The sequence below is a fragment of the Pungitius pungitius genome, chromosome 7, assembly GCF_949316345.1.
Source record: "Pungitius pungitius chromosome 7, fPunPun2.1, whole genome shotgun sequence".
Classification (NCBI taxonomy): domain Eukaryota; kingdom Metazoa; phylum Chordata; class Actinopteri; order Perciformes; family Gasterosteidae; genus Pungitius; species Pungitius pungitius.
Genome location: NC_084906.1, coordinates 15,462,379 through 15,480,428, shown reverse-complemented (window position 1 = coordinate 15,480,428; position 18,050 = coordinate 15,462,379). Strand labels below are relative to the sequence as shown.

The following is an 18,050-nucleotide window of genomic DNA, read 5'->3' as shown; positions in this document are numbered from 1 at the left end:
CTGGTAAATAATGAGATTTTCAGTAGTTCAAGTCGCACGGAAAAAGTGGATAAGTAAACGCTATGCATGTGCTTAATTTTCCTCCAAAGGTTGAGTGTCAAGTTAACACAACTCAAACCGAAGGAACCGGATGAGGTCAAAGACAAATACTTTTATTGAACAGATTATGGCAGCAAAGCACTCATTACAGGAATTTCAACGAAATGTTAACGAAACAAATTAACAGCATTTCTTAGAATTAGTTAGTAGAAGTTTAGTTAAACAATGAGAAAGTAGAAAAATGACTTGAAATAACGTGCTTTGGTTGGCAAACATTTCAAAGCCTGTAGACCTATATTTTACTTTTTACTTTTATTTATGTATGGTTTACAGATTTACGAAGTGGTTGTGATTTATATTTCACCCACGCTTTGACCACATAGTACTTTTGAATGCTGTTAAAGATGATCATTCATTCGTTATGTAGTGGGGGGGGGGGGGGTATTTTGTTTTCAAGTCAACGTTCTTCCCATTTTGAAGCAATTGTTTTTTTGCATCCTTTTTCTGTATTTTTGCTGACCAGAGTAGACATGATTATCAAGTTCTGCAAATTACTTTTCCTGGCAGTGTATATTTATTTTCAGTTCAGTTCAGCTGACTAAGACACACTAATTGGATTCCAGAGGCAAAATGTGAATGAATATACCTTTTGCTAATGTGGGTGACACCAACAGCCCAGGGTTTGTGTAACCTTGAACATTATTATCTACGTTTTCAATAATGTATTCACGAAGTAACTAATGAATCCCCCACCCATCCTCCAAGCCACAGTTAATTTCCAAACATTGGTGACATATTCGGCGGCAGGAAGTGCTCTGGATTCGATCCATCTCCTGCGACGCTTCATCGGAGCTACTGATATAAATTACATCGCTGTATCTTGCTCTTGTTCCACATAATTAAACTGCCAATGCCGGCGAAAAATGCTCCCGTCACAGCATTAATAAGTTACGACTAGATTTCTTGTAAATTAAAAAACGTACACATATTTTTCCCCATTTTAATACTGCGAGCAATTAAATGTCACCCGTGACGCATTAGGGGTCGAACAAGTTGCACACTAGACGGATGCGAACAACCCGTCGTCTATGAGCTGCAAATAACAAGATGATTGCTTAAGGATCGAGGCGCATTGTTGATACGTTGTTGATCACAACAATGGAGAAAATATGAAACCCAAGTGTAGACTCATCCATTACAAAGGAACCGCCATGAAAAGTATTTTACTCTGTACTTCCACTGGAATGTCCCCTGCGTTGACCAGAAACACATGATTACGTAATAATGTTACAGGTTACACTACATGGATCAGTTTAAAAATAGCTCCATATTGACAACCTACTGTACATCACAAAAAAACGCTGCGAGCACCTGAATGAATTGTGTTGTTTCATCTCACGGCCCATTCCTCATGAGCTCATAAGGCACCTTCACAATACATCAATGTTTACTGGACAACAACAAGAACAGCTGCCAGCTGTCTGGTCACAAATCATTCTAATAATAAACGGGAAACAAAAATAGCGTAGTCCCCCGATTGATCCACCGCAAGGTTTTCTTCCATAACGTAAAACAACCATCTCAAGCGTCTCAGTTGTGTTCGGCATACAACACTGTAACAAAGTCTATCGTGAAAGGTCTGTGAAAAGTGTTTTTTTCATCCTTTCCGGATTACACCGCCAAAGGATTTGACCTTTCACGGTGCAGCAAGCAGCCCTAATGTAATGTCCTGTCACTTTGCAAATTTTAATCATTGCAACCTCAACTATGAGATCGAATTTTCAAAAGCCGTTAAGTGTGTTACTGAGACATTATATCATATTCATGTGCGTTGGACTTAATTAATATTGCATGCAAGTAAATAAATGAAACATAAGGGTTTTACCATCATTGGTGAACGTGTAATGTTTCAGTGGTGGAAAAAAAAAACACTGTTTAAACATGGAGACAAGATCCTGCTAGAAATTTTAAAGGTCTACAGCTGCCACCATCCACACAGCTTCTCTAGCTCAGGATTTCAGACAGCAGCGACTCACCTTCGGGGAACTTGTGTGAGATTCAGCAGCCTGCGATTACCTGCCATCTCTCCGTGTCAGGAGCCACGCTATGGCCTCCGTGTCAGTCACAAGACTCTGAAATGCGATCACCTCTGACACACACACACACACACACACACACACACACAGTACACGTTACAGTCATGTACTGGTGAGTATCTGGCCATGGAGGACTCCATTAGTCACAGGAGGCTGTTGTGCTCCGTTTGGCGTTATTCTTCTTCCCGGTTTGTTCTGCCTCTGACAGGAAGAATGCCAGAGGCATCGACTCAGCCAGCTGGAAGAAAACTCTCACGAAAAAACACAAGCGTGACGTTCACTTTATCTGGAGTGACGATGCCGTACGCTGGCATGACTCACAAATAACAGTGAGTGCGTTTTTCACCACGGTGGGTGCAAAAGAGGAGGACGGGAAAAAGAAGCCGTGTGAAGTGACGAGTCCCTCGTTTTGGTTTTACACCAGTACTGCGCCGGACTCAGTTTAAAAAGTAGCCTTTTAAATGCCACATTTTGTGGCCTTAGGACGCAATTTGGCAACGTGTGACCATTCATTTGGCATTCACGGAACAAGTGTCAGGATTTGGCTCCTAGTGTTCCCGACAGGAGTAACAGGCTAACCAATTTTCTGTAAATGGTTGCTGTGCAGTGGATCTCATTTCTGTACTAAAGTTGAGCAAATATGTACATATATATACTGCCAAATATAGAATATTGTGTGCAGTAAATGTCAATACGCGGGTGCGAGGGCAAGGCGGGAGGACTCAGACGCAGAGTAGTGTTGAAAAATAAAAAGGACTTTAATAGTCAAAACTCAAACTCAAAATCACTCCAACCAAAAAGGAGAGGAAGGAGGAGAAAACAAAACAGACAAAAACAGGGAGCTGGACTTGAAACCACAGACTTGACTTACTTGCCAAGAACACATGAACGTTCGACATGTAATGACGCCACACAAGACGAGAGACTCACAGGGCTTAAATACACAAGGGAGGTGCAGGTGATTGGACACAGGTGGAAACAATCAGGCACGGCAGACAATCACAGGGGAAGACAGGACAAGGCAGGAAGTGAAGTCACCCAGGAGACATGAAAACTACAAAATAAAACATAGAGCAGACCCAAACCGTGACAGTAAATATGTATGTGAAAACAGTGGAGAAGTGCAGGGTTAGAAAACATCCATGGAATCAAACAATCAAATTCTAAAGAAAGATTGTGTATTTGACTGATTTTAAAAGTGCAAGGCTTCATTTCTATTTCTCAGATAGAGATTGAAAAGCTATTCCAGAAGTTGGATTGGCAGATTGGATTCGTAGCCTTCACGGATCAGTCGGCCAACTGCCAACACATGTCAGTTCAAATGTCAAACCAATAGAGAGGTTAAGGTCCGAATCTGACATTTTTCACCACCTTAATGTGAAATGTATTCTCATGCATAATTAGAAATGGTTGTCTCTCAGATGAGAAATGAGCATTGTGCCTTTTCTTATATTATTAAATATAAAACTACCAGGACGATTTATACTAATCTAAACTCACCTTTAACCACATCAGAAGATATTAATACTTAGATCTAGCCACTTTCATTTGTATGGGAGCTTTAAATATGTTTATTGGTTATCTGTATTCTAGTCCGTTGGCATTGTGCGTGAGAGTAGCTCCTTGTACCTGTTGAGGTCCATTGGTTACAGCCAGTGAGCCGGACAGACGTGACATTTCCAACGTTTGGACATTACAGAAGCTGTTATTCCACTGTGCACTAATCCCTCATTCGCTCTCCCTCCTTCTCCCCCTCCCTCTGCTATCCATCTGCCTGTCTCCCTCTCTCTCTCTCTCTCTCTCCCTCTCTGATGCCCGTAGTCAGATACCGAATTCTGGGACAAGATGCAGGCCGAGTGGGAAGAGCTCGCTCGGCGGAACTGGCTGACTGAAAACGAGCAGGCGCAGATTCCCTCGTCCGTCTCTCCCCATGAGAAGGTCACTATCACTACAGCATGTGCACAGATGTGTCTTGATGACGATGATGTGGAGACATGCAGTTCTGACAGCGAGTTGACAATGCATGTTTGGGGTTTAACTGTAAACAGATTTAACCATAAATAATCATGTAGAACTCCATAAGCGGGACTTCAACGGACAAAGCACACAATTACCACCCCAACTTAAAAAGAATAGCTCAACATATAGGGACTTAGTCCACCTACTAGCTCACAAGATCAATATGATCTATGTCTGAACCAGCTCAGCATCACGACTGGAAGCAGCGCTCACAAAGCTGCAGTGAGCACACGGCCGAAGCTAACAGTTAATTAACACGTTGCCGGGCAACCAGTCGAGACTACGCAAGGTCAACATATCTATTTACTTGCGTGAATTAAACAAATTAGACAAATTGTGTGTGGTACTGGTAGGTGATTTGGATGGTAGACATCGGCGTTAGCTACTGGCTCGCAGTGCCGTTTGCTCACAGTTAAGGGTCTTTGTCGGTAAATTCTCTGAATGCCACAACTCTTTAAGTACCAGGACCAGTGTCTGGCTCACCACATGAGGGAGTATTACACAAAATACAAGAGGTGAAAGGCAGCCCTATTAATGTTTAGAATTACTTACAGCTAATTTCTCTGCACGATAACAAACCCAACATGACAGCAAAGTCCTTTTGCTGGCTGCTTCCAGTCTTTATGCTAAACTAATGTGATCAACTCAAGGCCCTAACGGCATACTTAATTCACGGAGAGAGAAGAGATGACAGTTTAATCGATTCTCTCACCTGCAAAAAGAGAAAAGAGACTCTCAAATTGTCAAACTATACCTAAAACGCAATGTTGTGTTGTGTTTTCACTGGAAGTAAAACCTAAACTAACCAATTGAAGATGGAAGTGAAAGCCGTTGTATTATTTGGCCTCTAAGCATTATAGAGATTTCTGAGTTATATTTTGTTAGTTTCCTGTTATTCAGAACCCCAAAATGTATACAACTGTCTTGTTTTAAAGGTTATTGAATTCAGGTTCTCAACATTACTTTAAAGGGTTGAATGATTCAATTTAGGGTCAAGTAGTATATCATCCCCTAATGAATGCACATTATGAAAAAGCAATACTACATGGGAAAACGTCGCTTCCTGTGCATTCAGCATCACCCTCTATTTTAAAGTAGTGACTGTGGGTCTCATGATACTTTATCAGCTGGCCTCATGTAATGAAATCATGCAGAGATCAGACCTGTGGGCTTACTGATTGATCCCAGTGCAGAACTTGTTTTTGAAGAAGAAAGACGTTTCAAAGTCATCTCAGCTCAGAAGCGGTCAACAACACACCAGGGGGTTCGGAGTTTGAAAAATGCAAAGTGTAACATTTAAAGAGAACGGACAAATCCCGGGGAGCTCAGCCGCGGTTTGATGTTCAGCGGAAAAGATCGATTCCTGCTGCTGGAGCTTTGCCTCAGCGTACAACTGCACAGGGCGGTCGCCCTGGTTTGCATTTGAATACGGAAGAGAGAGAAACTGACATTGCCACTGTCCCTACTTCTTTTTTTTTTTGCTGACAGGGCTACTACTTCCACACAGATAATCCTTATAAAGACTTGCCTAACGCATTCGAAGAGGGACAAAAGAAGTCACGAGAGGGAGACTTGCAGAACGCTGTGCTTTTGCTGGAAGGAGCCGTCTTGCAGGACCCTCAAGATTCAGAGGTGAATTGATTTAGCACATTTTTTCATGTTTAACCAGGCAAGTTAATCATGAATGCCTTCATATTTACAGCAAAGATGGCGAATACAGCTGTGGCTTTGGGTTCCCGACCCCAATAACTCTGCCTCCTAGTGAGAGAATCTGGAGAGGAGAGAAAGCCTCATTGTGCACACAGCCTGTGTGAAGCAGATGTAGTAGCAGCACCCACAGGCTACACCCTGATAGCCTGTAGAGGGCAAAAGATTTCCCCCCCCCCCCTCTCATTAAAGGAGTTATTTACCGGAGGAAGAGAATTCACATTGTTCATACCTTTTGATGGGAATTTTCCATCAAAAGGTGAGCTGAATAATGGCTGAATCTGCAGGTGCTTTTTGTATTCTCCATGTTTCTGAATAAGTGACCCCTTTGCAGGCGGAAAGAGCAAAGCATTCATACAAAGTACTTTCGGAATCCCCTGGAATGTAGAAATGTGCCAGTTATTCCGGGGAGAGGATTATCCCACAGTGTATGGAACTAATACGATTCCAAAATTCCACCTAGGGCGCTTAGTGGCTTATTGCCCCACTGTGAAGACCTCTGAATCATTCAGAAATAATTTTGACCTTCATTTTGAGTGGAACAAAGATGAATCCATCTATTAGCTTTAGAGCAGGTTATTAAGTCTGCCCTTACAGGCACAAATACAGAGGAGCAGTCTCATAATCTTACATTTTTGGATTTCAGGGTTAGTTATGTCATCAATGGTGCGCTCCATTTGCATGTCCCCTGCAGGGGGGACCGACCCTGGCACAAAGATCCACCGCCATGCCTCTCACAGGGTCACATTCAGTCGCATTTACTGAAACTCCACCACTCCGGTGGCCGGTTGATTTATCTTATTCTGGGGAGGATTTAATGATCCAAGGTTTCAAGCAAAAATGCCAAAACATTGGCTTATTTAAACTTCCCCCCCCCCCCCCCGTTGTGATAACTTGGAAAGTGTGATTTTTCATGTGTTTGTGTTGGGCTCCGACCAGCCGTCCAAAACCCAAACAACAACTAAAAATGTTCAGTTATTGTCCTCACTTAAATTGTCTTTTTCTTTTTAAAAGATAGAGAGCTGTTTCAGCAGGTCGTCTCGTTGAATAATAAGTGCTTTCCGTGGCTCGGCTGGTTTAAGTATCGAAGGAAAAGCCTCCAAGCTTCCTGTTTGACGGCGGATGTGGAAACGCACACGGCAGCTGTTCGGTTGTTGATGTGTCTGAGACACTGGCAACGTTATCTTCATTGCGCGTGGCGTGACGATGCTGAGCCACGGTAACGGTTCTCGTCCCCTTAGCGATTACCGGCTGTGGCGTCCAGGTTTTTTTTTTTTTTTCCCCGTCCGGCTGTTTACTGTTACCTCGTGTTTGTTTCCCCCGCAGGCCTGGCAGGTGCTGGGGACAACGCAGGCGGAAAATGAGAACGAGCAGGCGGCGATCGTCTCCCTCCAGAGGTGAGCAGAGACAACTGCAACTAATTCCCGTTCAGAATCAAAAATCAATAGACCGTGAGCCGCTGTCGCTCGGAGACACCATATGTTTTTGCACGCGTGGGACACTACTGTGAACAGGGAATAAAGATGAGAATCGCTTTGTATAAAAGACAAAGTCCTGATATCCATTGTCCCTTTTCACTTTTTCTGGTTTACTTTGCCGACTGAATAGTGGAGGGAAACATTCTGCGGCTTTTCCTCCTAAAATAGAACCACTCCACGTGGATGGTGATTGCACAGAAGCGGGGTATGAGTCCTCAATGGGAAGTGGCCCACTTTCATTCATAACATCGCCGAAGCACAGGAATTGCACTTATCCGAGGGTGTGAACACCGCCGATGCATCTGACAGCACAGGAGGCCGCCATTCAGGAGGAAATGCATCCTTTCCTTTTTTTATGGGTTCTGTGAAATAGAAATACTAATAAGATATCCATTTTTTAAATGTAATTACTGTCCTTTCCAAAAGGATGTGAATAATTCATTCGTCAGTTCCTGCAATGGACTCGTGAATATTCTAAACGGCATTCCGACAGTTTGCATGGTGTACATGAGTTTGTTTACTATGTACCGGCTCCATCTGTGAGGGGGACGGTGTTTTGGTACGAAGTGAGTTTAGATGTTTAACTGGCTCTACTCCTGTTGTCGCTACACTGGCTGGCTAAGCTTTAGTTGGCAAACAACATGTTATACCGCTCTAACTCTTTTTTTTTTCTTCTTTTTTTTTCACCACTTCACAAAATTTTGCCACGGTGACAAAAGAAACCTTTGAAAATCCACATTTTGTTTGGCTAATATCTAGTTCTGTTTAGTTTGGGGTGTTCTGTGCTTTACTTTAGATGCAAAGCTTCGTCTCCTCAGGTGCACACAACATTTGAAGCATGTTCTGAAGCACTGTGGGTAACTGAGGAGGAAAATGTGACTGATGTGTGGTTGTGTTGCGTTTTGTAATGAACAGCCAGTTCTCTACACAAACAAATCTGCTAAATCTGGGACATGTCCCTGGGTAACATAGTTCTCTGGTCACTTTGGATTTACTTGAGGATTCAATATGGATTAATTTAATTTATCTTCTCTTATTTTTACACTTTTGGAGAAGCGCATCTCTTAGTGTGTCCCGTGGATTTTATTTGCCTTAACCAAAGTTCATGTAATCTTCAAACACAACTAGTTGCAGTGGGGAGATTGAATTAATTTGGTTTCGACTGAGATTACGAGGGTTTTTCAAGAATTTGAAGCAAATCTGTCTCTGAAATCGTTTTTGATGAAGTTAAACTCGTTTTGGCCTGTCCTTGTTTTGGCCGGTTTTCTTTACTAATCCAAGTAGTTCCTCTAGCGTAGAGCTGCTTCTTCTCCCCATTTCAATCACCGAAGCAAGCGTACATCTTAGTGGCAGTTGTCCAAATGATATAACCAGTGATATAACCTAAGCACCGATCCCTGCTTGGAGTTCTTCACCAAACAGCCTGATGCACATCATGTGACCCTGCTGCTGAGGGCAGCATGCAGACCTTTCTGTCCCAATTATTGCCCGTCACATCTAGACTTTCCTATGAAGTGCCCAAACTCACGCCATCCTCTCCTCGCCCGTGCCCGGCTCCTGTCTGCCTCCAGGTGTTTGGAGCTCCACCCAAGCAACCTCCCGGCCCTCATGGCTCTGGCGGTGAGCCTGACCAACACCGGCATGCGGAACGACGCCTGCGAGGCGCTGCTGCGCTGGCTGCGACACAATCCAAAGTCCAAGCACCTGCTGAAGGGCAAGAGCCACCTGACGGCTTCCCCGAACTCCCAGCGCAAGATGTCCACGGCGCCCAACGTGGGCCGATACGAAAGGTGGAGTATTGGGACTGAACATCAACAAAACACATAGGAGGAGAGTGTGGAGCAGTATTCATAGGGCTTATGATGTGAACGTGACACATCATGAGATTCATGACTCAGACAGGCTTGTCTTGCCTGAGTCATGATGCACAGGACAAATCATTGGATTTAGGGATGGTAAAAAGCCGGTGTTTAACGGGCCGCATGGTACTTCAGCAGTGTGTCTCACAAAGAGAGATGGATTTCTAGCACCCGTGAATGATTTTTCTGGCCGATTTGTCTGTGTCAGTTTGTCTTTGACCTTTCAACCACGAGTTGTGAGCTCCTTGGACCGAGTAAGTTAAATAGTCAGTCGGACGGAGCATGCAGGTGTGAGGAGAAAATGTATCTGCCAGCTCAGATTCGTTGTTTCATGAGATGCGGTGCATGCTGCAGCATTGAAAAAAGTCGATCTATTTTTAGCCACCTTTCCCTGAAAATAAATGGACTTTTGGGAACGCTTGTACGCGGCCACGGTGTCAGTCTCACTTCTGAACGAGCCTTCTGCGCGTCTACTTTAGATGGGAGGGGCCCCGATGGAGCTAATGTTAACTTTATGTTACATCAGGACATGTTCAAGCTACACTCAAAGTATTCGGCATGGATTAATTTTTCACATCGTTGTTTGTGTATATGTATTTTGTCCAATTGAGCTTTGACGAAAATCTGGAAGAAGATGTTTTCAATGCAATTAATAATTGAATGTTGACCTGTTTAACTCCCAAACACTAGCTCTAAGCAGCGTACATTAAATAATTACTAACACTAAGGCTGAGAAGTAACATTTTGAACTTTACTCTGGTTAAGCCTTTTTATTATTTACAGTGTCATCAAATTGGAAATCAAGAACGTGGAAATCGCTGCCATATACTACTTCATTTCTGATGCTGAGACATCACTAACCAACACTTAGGATTTTAGCAAATAATCTGAAACAAAGACCGAAAACATTACCCAACACCACCAGACCTTCTTTTACTCTGTGAGCATTTCCCTTCTTATTACTCTTTTCTTCCCTCACTCTCATTCACCTTCCTGTTAATCTCTCCCTCTTTCTTGTTTCCTTGCACATCATAGCTCTGAGATCTTAAGAGCGCTCACTCAGGAGCCTTAAATCACATTCATCTGTGTGTGTGTGTGTGTGTGTGTGTGTGTGTGTGTGTGTGTGTGTGTGTGTGTGTGTGTGTGTGTGTGTGTGCGCGTGCACAGCTCCCTGCTACCAGAGGTCAAGGAGCTCTTTCTGGAAGCAGTTCAGCAGAACTCTGACAGCATCGACCCGGATTTGCAGACAGGGCTCGGAGTGCTCTACAACCTCAGCGGGGAGTTTAACAAAGCCGTCGAGGCCTTCAATACAGCCCTGTCAGTGAGGCCCGAGGTAGGACACACAAGCACGGAAACACACAAACATGCAGATCGGGAAAGAATGAAAGTGAAGTTGCACAAACACTTTTCGGAGGCAGAGATGCAAAATGTGCCAAAGAGACGCCAGTTAAAATGCAAATGACCTCTTTGTAAATAAAAGGCAAAAAATACAATAAGTATTAAGAAATACAGTATATTGTGAAACAACAAAATTGAAATATTCAGGGATTCTCATTTATAGTGTAATGTGCTATTCATATAGGCCCTGACGTTGTAGGTCACCATATACAGTCAGTTCATTTCTAAACATACGGTACTTCACAATTACACCCAGCCTTGCAATTACTTCAAATCTGAACATCTTTGCTTCTTTTCTGTACATACTGGGGTCTCACTGTCGGGGATGTGAAAGACAGCCCGACTACTTGTGCGCTGTGGTTGGTGAACACATGGACGCATCGGTTTCCTTTCAGAGACAACATGTCCGACAGCTGGTTGACTCCAGCTGGCACCGAGTTGTGCCAAAGATGTAGACTCTGCGCCTTTCATGAAACACTGTTTATGGGTGATCAGAGGCTCATTCAAACATTCACAGCGGATGGATTTTACAAAATTGTGGGTGTTTAAACACACACACACACACACACACAAACAATCTTTTCCAAAATCTTTTCTGTACAATATTATTTCTGGCATTACAATTTAATGCTATTTTATTGCAATAATCCCGCTATTAAAAACAGAAACTACAACCACTGTTCTGCAACAGTGCTTTTTTCAAAAAATGCCAGGGATTTAGAACGCGTGACATAAAATATTGTGCTATTTCTGAATTACAATAGACTGATACTATACTGTTCTACGTAAAAGCTATTTTAAATAATTGCACAACATACTTGTATTACTCACACCAATGAGGACATTTTCTAATTTCCATGCAATATTGTGAATAAATATTAGACCTCCAAATAGCAAATATGATATACTTACTTCCTTTAAATAGAGCATTTGTTATAATCCGTTCCATTTATTATCTTGGAGTGCTCAAATACATTTTTTTATGGCTTTTACTTTGTAGTAACAGTGCAATAATACGTGCAACATTAACTAGAATTGGGATAAAAAAAATAGAGGATGTTTGTTACGTTGGACACTCAACTGTTTTGCACATACTTGAAAACACGATGTGTCACACAGCCCGTGTTCCCATGCAAACACATTACAGCATGAATGGCTTGTGCACATCCTCGGAGAGATGCAGCAGCTAATGTCATGGGAGAGCTCATGCAAACAGATGCGATGAAGCACACCAAACTGTCACAGCACTATGTGGAGCAGAGAGCTGGCAAATCTGGCCCCGTGAACTCGGGATCATTACAAACTTTCCCCCCCAAGCTCTGCATCCCCTTCATGCAAATCAGCGTCTGTCCTCGCAACCGCTGTCCCATGCCGGCAAGAATATTACTCAGTGATAAATCCAACCTCCCCCATTTGACTTGGTAATATCTGTTTCCCTGCAGGGAAAAAAAGGGAGATAATTAGATCCTACTGCTAGGCTTAGCTTAAGATGAAGGACCCCCTTACCGTAGTAGACCGTGACCTCTGTATGTGTCTACCTGCAGGTGGGCAACAACAGCAAGGACACAGGGTGATCCATCTCGGCTCTCCTAAAAATACCCGTGTTGGTTTACTCCTCGGCAGGGAGCCACGGGGGCGCTCTAAACATTCCCTTGTTATTTGTGCATACAAAATTAACGACATAATGATGTCTCGCAAGCAACCTGCTGTGTTTGCATATGCGAGTCTGACTGTTGTGTAGTAGTAGTAGTAGTAGTAGCAGATTATTCATCTGCACTGTCAGCCGGTAACTAAAGAGGTGTCGCTGATTCGCTTTTGATGCAGAAAGGAATTTGCCAGTGCGTTAGCCAATAAAATACATATTTTATAATATTCATGTGCAAACAACATTATCAACCCTGACAGCGTCTAACAACACTGCACTTGACAAAAAACAAATGTCTCATCTTCACCATTTGACTTATTATTCAACCGACACCTCCACTCACCCTCCATCCAGGACTACTTGTTGTGGAACCGCCTGGGGGCCACGCTGGCCAACGGGGACCGGAGTGAGGAAGCGGTGGAGGCTTACACGCGAGCCCTGGAGCTGCAACCGGGGTTCATCAGGTCCCGCTACAACTTGGGCATCAGCTGTATTAACCTGGGGGCACACAGGTGAGTGACCTGGGACCAGGAGAGGTAGTTTGGGTGGCATGAAGAAAAGAACTGCACGTCCAGTACAAGCTAGTGAAGTGAGATGAATCGATCGAGCCGGTTATGCAGCAGCAGGCTCTGACCCCAACACACACACACAAATGTGCAAATCAAGGCTGTGATTAACGATACTTTGTTATTGTGTTATTATGCTCAATAAGTGATTAGAATACAATATATCTAATACTAACCTTATATATGTCAGCATCAAATCCTTACATTTTAAGCGGCAGCTATCAGGTAATGTTTGTCATTTGTACTTGAACATTTCCTGAAACATCAAAGTATTTATTAAAACGATCGCTTGTCAAATAATGCAGTTTTTATGCAATCTCCTAAGTTACTTCATGTTGTGACAGGCAGATGAAAGGGTCAGAAGCACAGAAATGAAGCTAAACTTAATGTTGATTGTAACTATTTCGTGTCCAGTCGCACTGCAGAGTTCATCTGTACATCCCTTTGCAGTAAAAGACGGTGCTAGACGACTTTTTTTATGAGTAGTTTTGAAATGCCAAGCTTTAACATGCAGAAACAAGTCCGTCCCTGAAAGCTTTCTGTGCTCACAGGGCTCACAGGGCTTGCTAACTGTCAGTTCATGCAGCAATTTAGCTCAATAAGTTCACTCAAGTTTATGTCCATCAAAATTGAGAAATTGAGTAAATGTCCCTCATCTGGGACTAATAAAGGGTTATAATCTCTGACCTTCTCTCAACCCACACAGCATACCCTAAACCTGACATGTTCCTATCATTGTTGCTTCCCCAGAGAGGCAGCCAGTAACTTCCTGACTGCCTTGAGCCTTCAGAGGAAGAGCCGGAGTCGCCAGCAGTCCCACCAGGTGATGTCTGGAAACATCTGGGCTGCGCTAAGGATAGCTTTATCCATGATGGACCAGCCCGAACTCTTCCAGGCTGCAAATATCGGTGACCTGGACCTCCTCATGCGGGCCTTCAACCTAGACATTTGAGGGATGGGAGGTAGTGACGATAGCATTTCCTCCCTTTCCCTTAACCCTTCAATTTCTACCCGACAGCCAAAAGCCCAAAGCGCACTCATGGGAATAGATCCAATCAGTGTGGCTGTTACCCACGTCAAAATGAACCTAGTCGCCAACAGTTGTTTAATTTTTACCGCCCGAGTACTTGGAGCACCTCTGAGTACAGGTTCTTCCAAGTGCTTGAAGTAACTGCTTTGTGAGGAATTTGCACTGCAATTTGTGATTTCCCCGAAGAGCACGAGGACGGGGCAAAGATTGCACTGGCAATGCCTTAGAGAACACATCAATTAAAAACTGACTCATCCAGTGGAACAGAGCCGAGCCAGAACAGACAGGCGGGCAGACAGTAGGGGAATCTCACACAGGAGGCCTGCTGTTTGCAGAGGAGAGATGAGGCTTTGAGAAATAAATGAAAAGGTTTGTTATCCAATTACTTTCAAAGACTCAAGACCGTATACCACCCGAAAAGCCCTCCAAAAGGATGGATTTAGTAAGCAAATGATAAAGACTGCACCTTATGACCTGGAGCTCCGAATTCAGTCGCTGGCTTGTTTTGGCCACGTTGCGATGGAGAATAATGACGCTGCATGAATAAGCATTTTAATACACGAGATGGATTCTTGTTTAAAATGAGCATTTACTTTTAGAAGCTTTCCCTTTGCACTTCAGACAAACTGATCTTCCACAACCCAAACGGAATGTGCAAGCCAGGTTTTAAAGCCTTACTCAAAATGCATGCCAACAACAATATTTCTATTTATACTCTTTTAACGGCAAAATGAACACACTAAGCATTTAAGGATGGTTTGGAATTCTTTAAAAAACTGCCATGTTCTGAACTTAAAAGCGTTCTGAGCTGTTATATTCTGCTTTTTGTTATTTTTGTTATTTTTTTTGGGGGGGGGGGGGGGGGGGGGATGTTGGCTCCAAGCTTCTCTCTGTTCCCTTCCTGCTGACTGGTTGGAGAAATCGGCAACATTGATCTGCAAATCCCTCCATTAGTGTGGAAACCTTCAACAAAACAAAAAGTTTTCGCTAGTTTAAAAAAGGTCTCTTTCCTCTTCTCTGATGGCTTTAGCAACCCAAACATTTTCTTTATGGCAGTATTTTCAATAAAGAGTCCCATCCTATCGGGGAGTACACGAGTAGCTGCAAGCCGAGACCTAAGAAAAGCTTGGACTATTTCTTAATGCAGTTATTTGCATCCTCCACAGGCAACAAAGCTCATGCATTGAATTAAATTAGTCTGCCTCATCCACCACGCATGTTTTATATTTCTGCATAAGTGCCGGCACACATCTGGTCTAAACTTTAAATCACATGAAAACATTAGGATGTTGTGAATCCAAAAAAACACCTGATTGCATGGAACCAGTTATAATTACCTCCACCAGGGATGTTGTGCTTGAGTGTTTGTGTGGCAGCAGGATCACAAGAGGTGAAAGAAGAGAAGAGAAAATGAAAGTTTGCAGAACGGTCTAGCACAGACAAAGAACGAACCGAATCCCGTGGCAGACGCACACACGCGAGGTCCGTGTCCTCGGCCCACAAAACGTAGGTTCTTGTTCTCAGATCCTATGCAAGAGGTCCTGCTTTTATGTGGCCATTCCCAACGTTCAGTGTGCCTCGGTGGGCCAAAATGAAGCCACGACTCTGTGCTTTTGATGGAGCGCTATCAGGGGACGCCAGAGACCGGTGCGACAGCTATTCATCATCCCAGCAGCCCGGATGTCACGCTCTGAATGAGAGGAAGCGTTTCATTAGGAAACTGGGGGAGGGCAAAAACTTTTTTGCTCTTTTTTTTTTTTTTTTAAAGAGAAGAATCGTGCTCGATACACATGCAGCGGCCATCTAAAGGTCTGTCGTCACGATTTACAACAATACAACTTTCAACCCAACAAGTTTACTGACGTACAATGTGTTATCAGATATGAATGCGTTTATTTGGTTATCTTTCAAACTCGCCGGGGAGGAACGTTGACATGGAAACTTTTTAAGTGCAAAACTGGCAAACCGTGAACTGCGTTCCAGCAGAGGCCCATTAACGCTGTCCGCATAACGGGTCGGATGATATTTCAAGCCGAAAAAACAAATACTGGAAACGTTTTTGGCACAGTGACAGTCTGTGGCCAGCCGTGATGTTTAATAGATCAAGGAGGCAGAGGAGCCCAAGGGAGACACGGCACATATGTGCACGCCACTAGCAATCCGCAGCAGTGGGGGCCGACCGAGGGCTGCACGCTGGCAACGAGGCCGAAAGCATATTCTGATGTTTTATTATGTTGAAAGAATCCCTTTCTGAGACGATATGGTGGTTTACAACATTCCATCAGTTGAATGTTTCATTCTCATTCAATTACTAAACTCGCTAGTTTAAGCCGCTCAATGCCCATCGGTGGGTACGACACTTTGGTTCAGATTAAATATAATCAGAGGGTGTTTGATGGATCGCTCTAGAATGTGGTACCCGAACTCATGTTCCCCAGAGGATGACCAATGCGGACTCTCTTAGCTGTGGGACGGATGGATTGGCATGGATTTTGTTTACAGAGATTCTAGCCGCCCCCCTCAGACGAGGATGGTGATCCCCCGGCTCTTTTTTTTTTTTTTTTTCAAACAGCGTCACCATCAACCAAACACCACCAAACAAGATGTGTGCTGAGTTGTGATTTCCAAATCAACTGTAGCTTTCTTATGAAGTTGTAGGCCTTTGCTTGTTTCGTTGCATTTCAAGATACTGTAGTTGTGTTAAAAATTGAGAAGTGTATTTTTTTAAAGAAACTAAATGGCTAGATTAAAATGTAAACGTCTACATCATACTGCAGCGTATTGAGATGGGATGCCTGGTGACATATTTATATTTGTAGAACCTACCTGCTGTACCTTCTCAGGTGAATTGACCTAGCTTAACGCATGCTCGTGAGGAACAGATTGAGGTCGATCGCATGCTAGAGCCTCTATATTTATTTTTCTGAATGCAGTTTTTCACTTGTATGCATGGAAAACATGACAGCGCTTTTCTTTGCACCCCACTAACGTAGAAAAAGGAAATATATAGAGGAACTATGTAGAGGTTTCCTTGCAATATTTTTACAGTGCACTTTTTACAGTGATTTATGTATTGATTCATTTATGTATATTCTACACAAATTGCTTTTTCTTGCATAGAAGAGCAGAGCAGCGAGTGAGACTTCATTTGTTCTCTCACGAACCTGCCCTTTCTTGAGCTCGAATGCTGGTACATTGCTAAAACTGGTTAATCATAGTTACATACCGTGGAACTTTTGTAATTATGGCTTCTGAAAATGATGAATGTACTGGTAACACTTTCAATGACCCCAGCCAGTAGAGCTCGCGCCCTGCTGTTCCCCTCTGCCTTTCAGTGTTGACACTTGATGGTGGTTAACACCATATCGATGAATTGTTTTGCACACATTCCTAAAGTGAAAACTGAAAAAACATTGTTTATTTATTATCATATGTTAGATACGTAACAAAGCATTTCAGCTCCTTAAGTTCTGATTATGTAGACGGAACCGAACAACGATCCAATATGTTCAGTGTTGAATTGTTAAAAGAAGGGCATTTATGAAAAAGAATGAACATGTTAATCCTGAATAAATAGACATATTTAGCCATTAAATCATTTGTGAAACAATCCAGAACCGCAGAATACACTTTTAAATACAATAAAATGTATCTGCAATGCAATTGCACGGTTTAATACATTTCAGTGCTTAATTATTACGTTAGTGTACATGGCAATATATAAAAATTGTTTTTATCAAATTTGATCTTATTTCAGACTAGTTCCATTTAGACTGGTTCAAGCCTGTAGGTACAATATGGCTTTAAATTCTTCATATTTGTATTACATTGTTACAGCACTTCCCAGCAATGTATGATAACTTCGTATACTTTAATTATTGTATAACCGAAAAAAATATTAAAGACATTTCTTGATTACATTAAGATTTTCTATTATCTATTTTTGAGGAAACTGACAAAAACCTAAAAGACTAATTTAAGACATTTTGAGATCTACAGACGCCATGAGCTCTCCCCATCTACACAGCTTTGTGATACAATCAATGTAGTTCTCACAATATAAAATGTTATTAGAGGCATCATTGGTTGGGGTTCTTAAAGGTTATCAGTACATGTTGTGTACATTTCTTTCTTCAATCCTACAGTTTGTTCAGGTTTATTTATTGATGAATCAGACATGTATGAATAAAAGGATATTTTGATGAATGATCGT

At 42.7% G+C, this 18,050-nt stretch overlaps 1 protein-coding gene across 3 annotated transcripts in view; it reads left to right on the top strand.

The window, feature by feature from the left end:
* Positions 1-14,703, top strand: part of pex5la (peroxisomal biogenesis factor 5-like a) — a 55,152-nt gene extending 40,449 nt beyond the window's left edge. For all 3 annotated transcript variants that reach the window (XM_037468923.2, XM_037468922.2, XM_037468921.2), the window contains 7 exons: positions 3,957-4,073; positions 5,643-5,786; positions 7,188-7,258; positions 8,911-9,129; positions 10,366-10,531; positions 12,596-12,753; positions 13,558-14,703. In XM_037468923.2, coding sequence (XP_037324820.2) covers positions 3,957-4,073; positions 5,643-5,786; positions 7,188-7,258; positions 8,911-9,129; positions 10,366-10,531; positions 12,596-12,753; positions 13,558-13,759 — 1,077 coding nt within the window. In that variant the 3' untranslated portion in view covers positions 13,760-14,703. The remainder of the gene's footprint in view (positions 1-3,956; positions 4,074-5,642; positions 5,787-7,187; positions 7,259-8,910; positions 9,130-10,365; positions 10,532-12,595; positions 12,754-13,557) is intronic.
* The last annotated feature ends 3,347 nt before the right edge of the window (positions 14,704-18,050 follow it).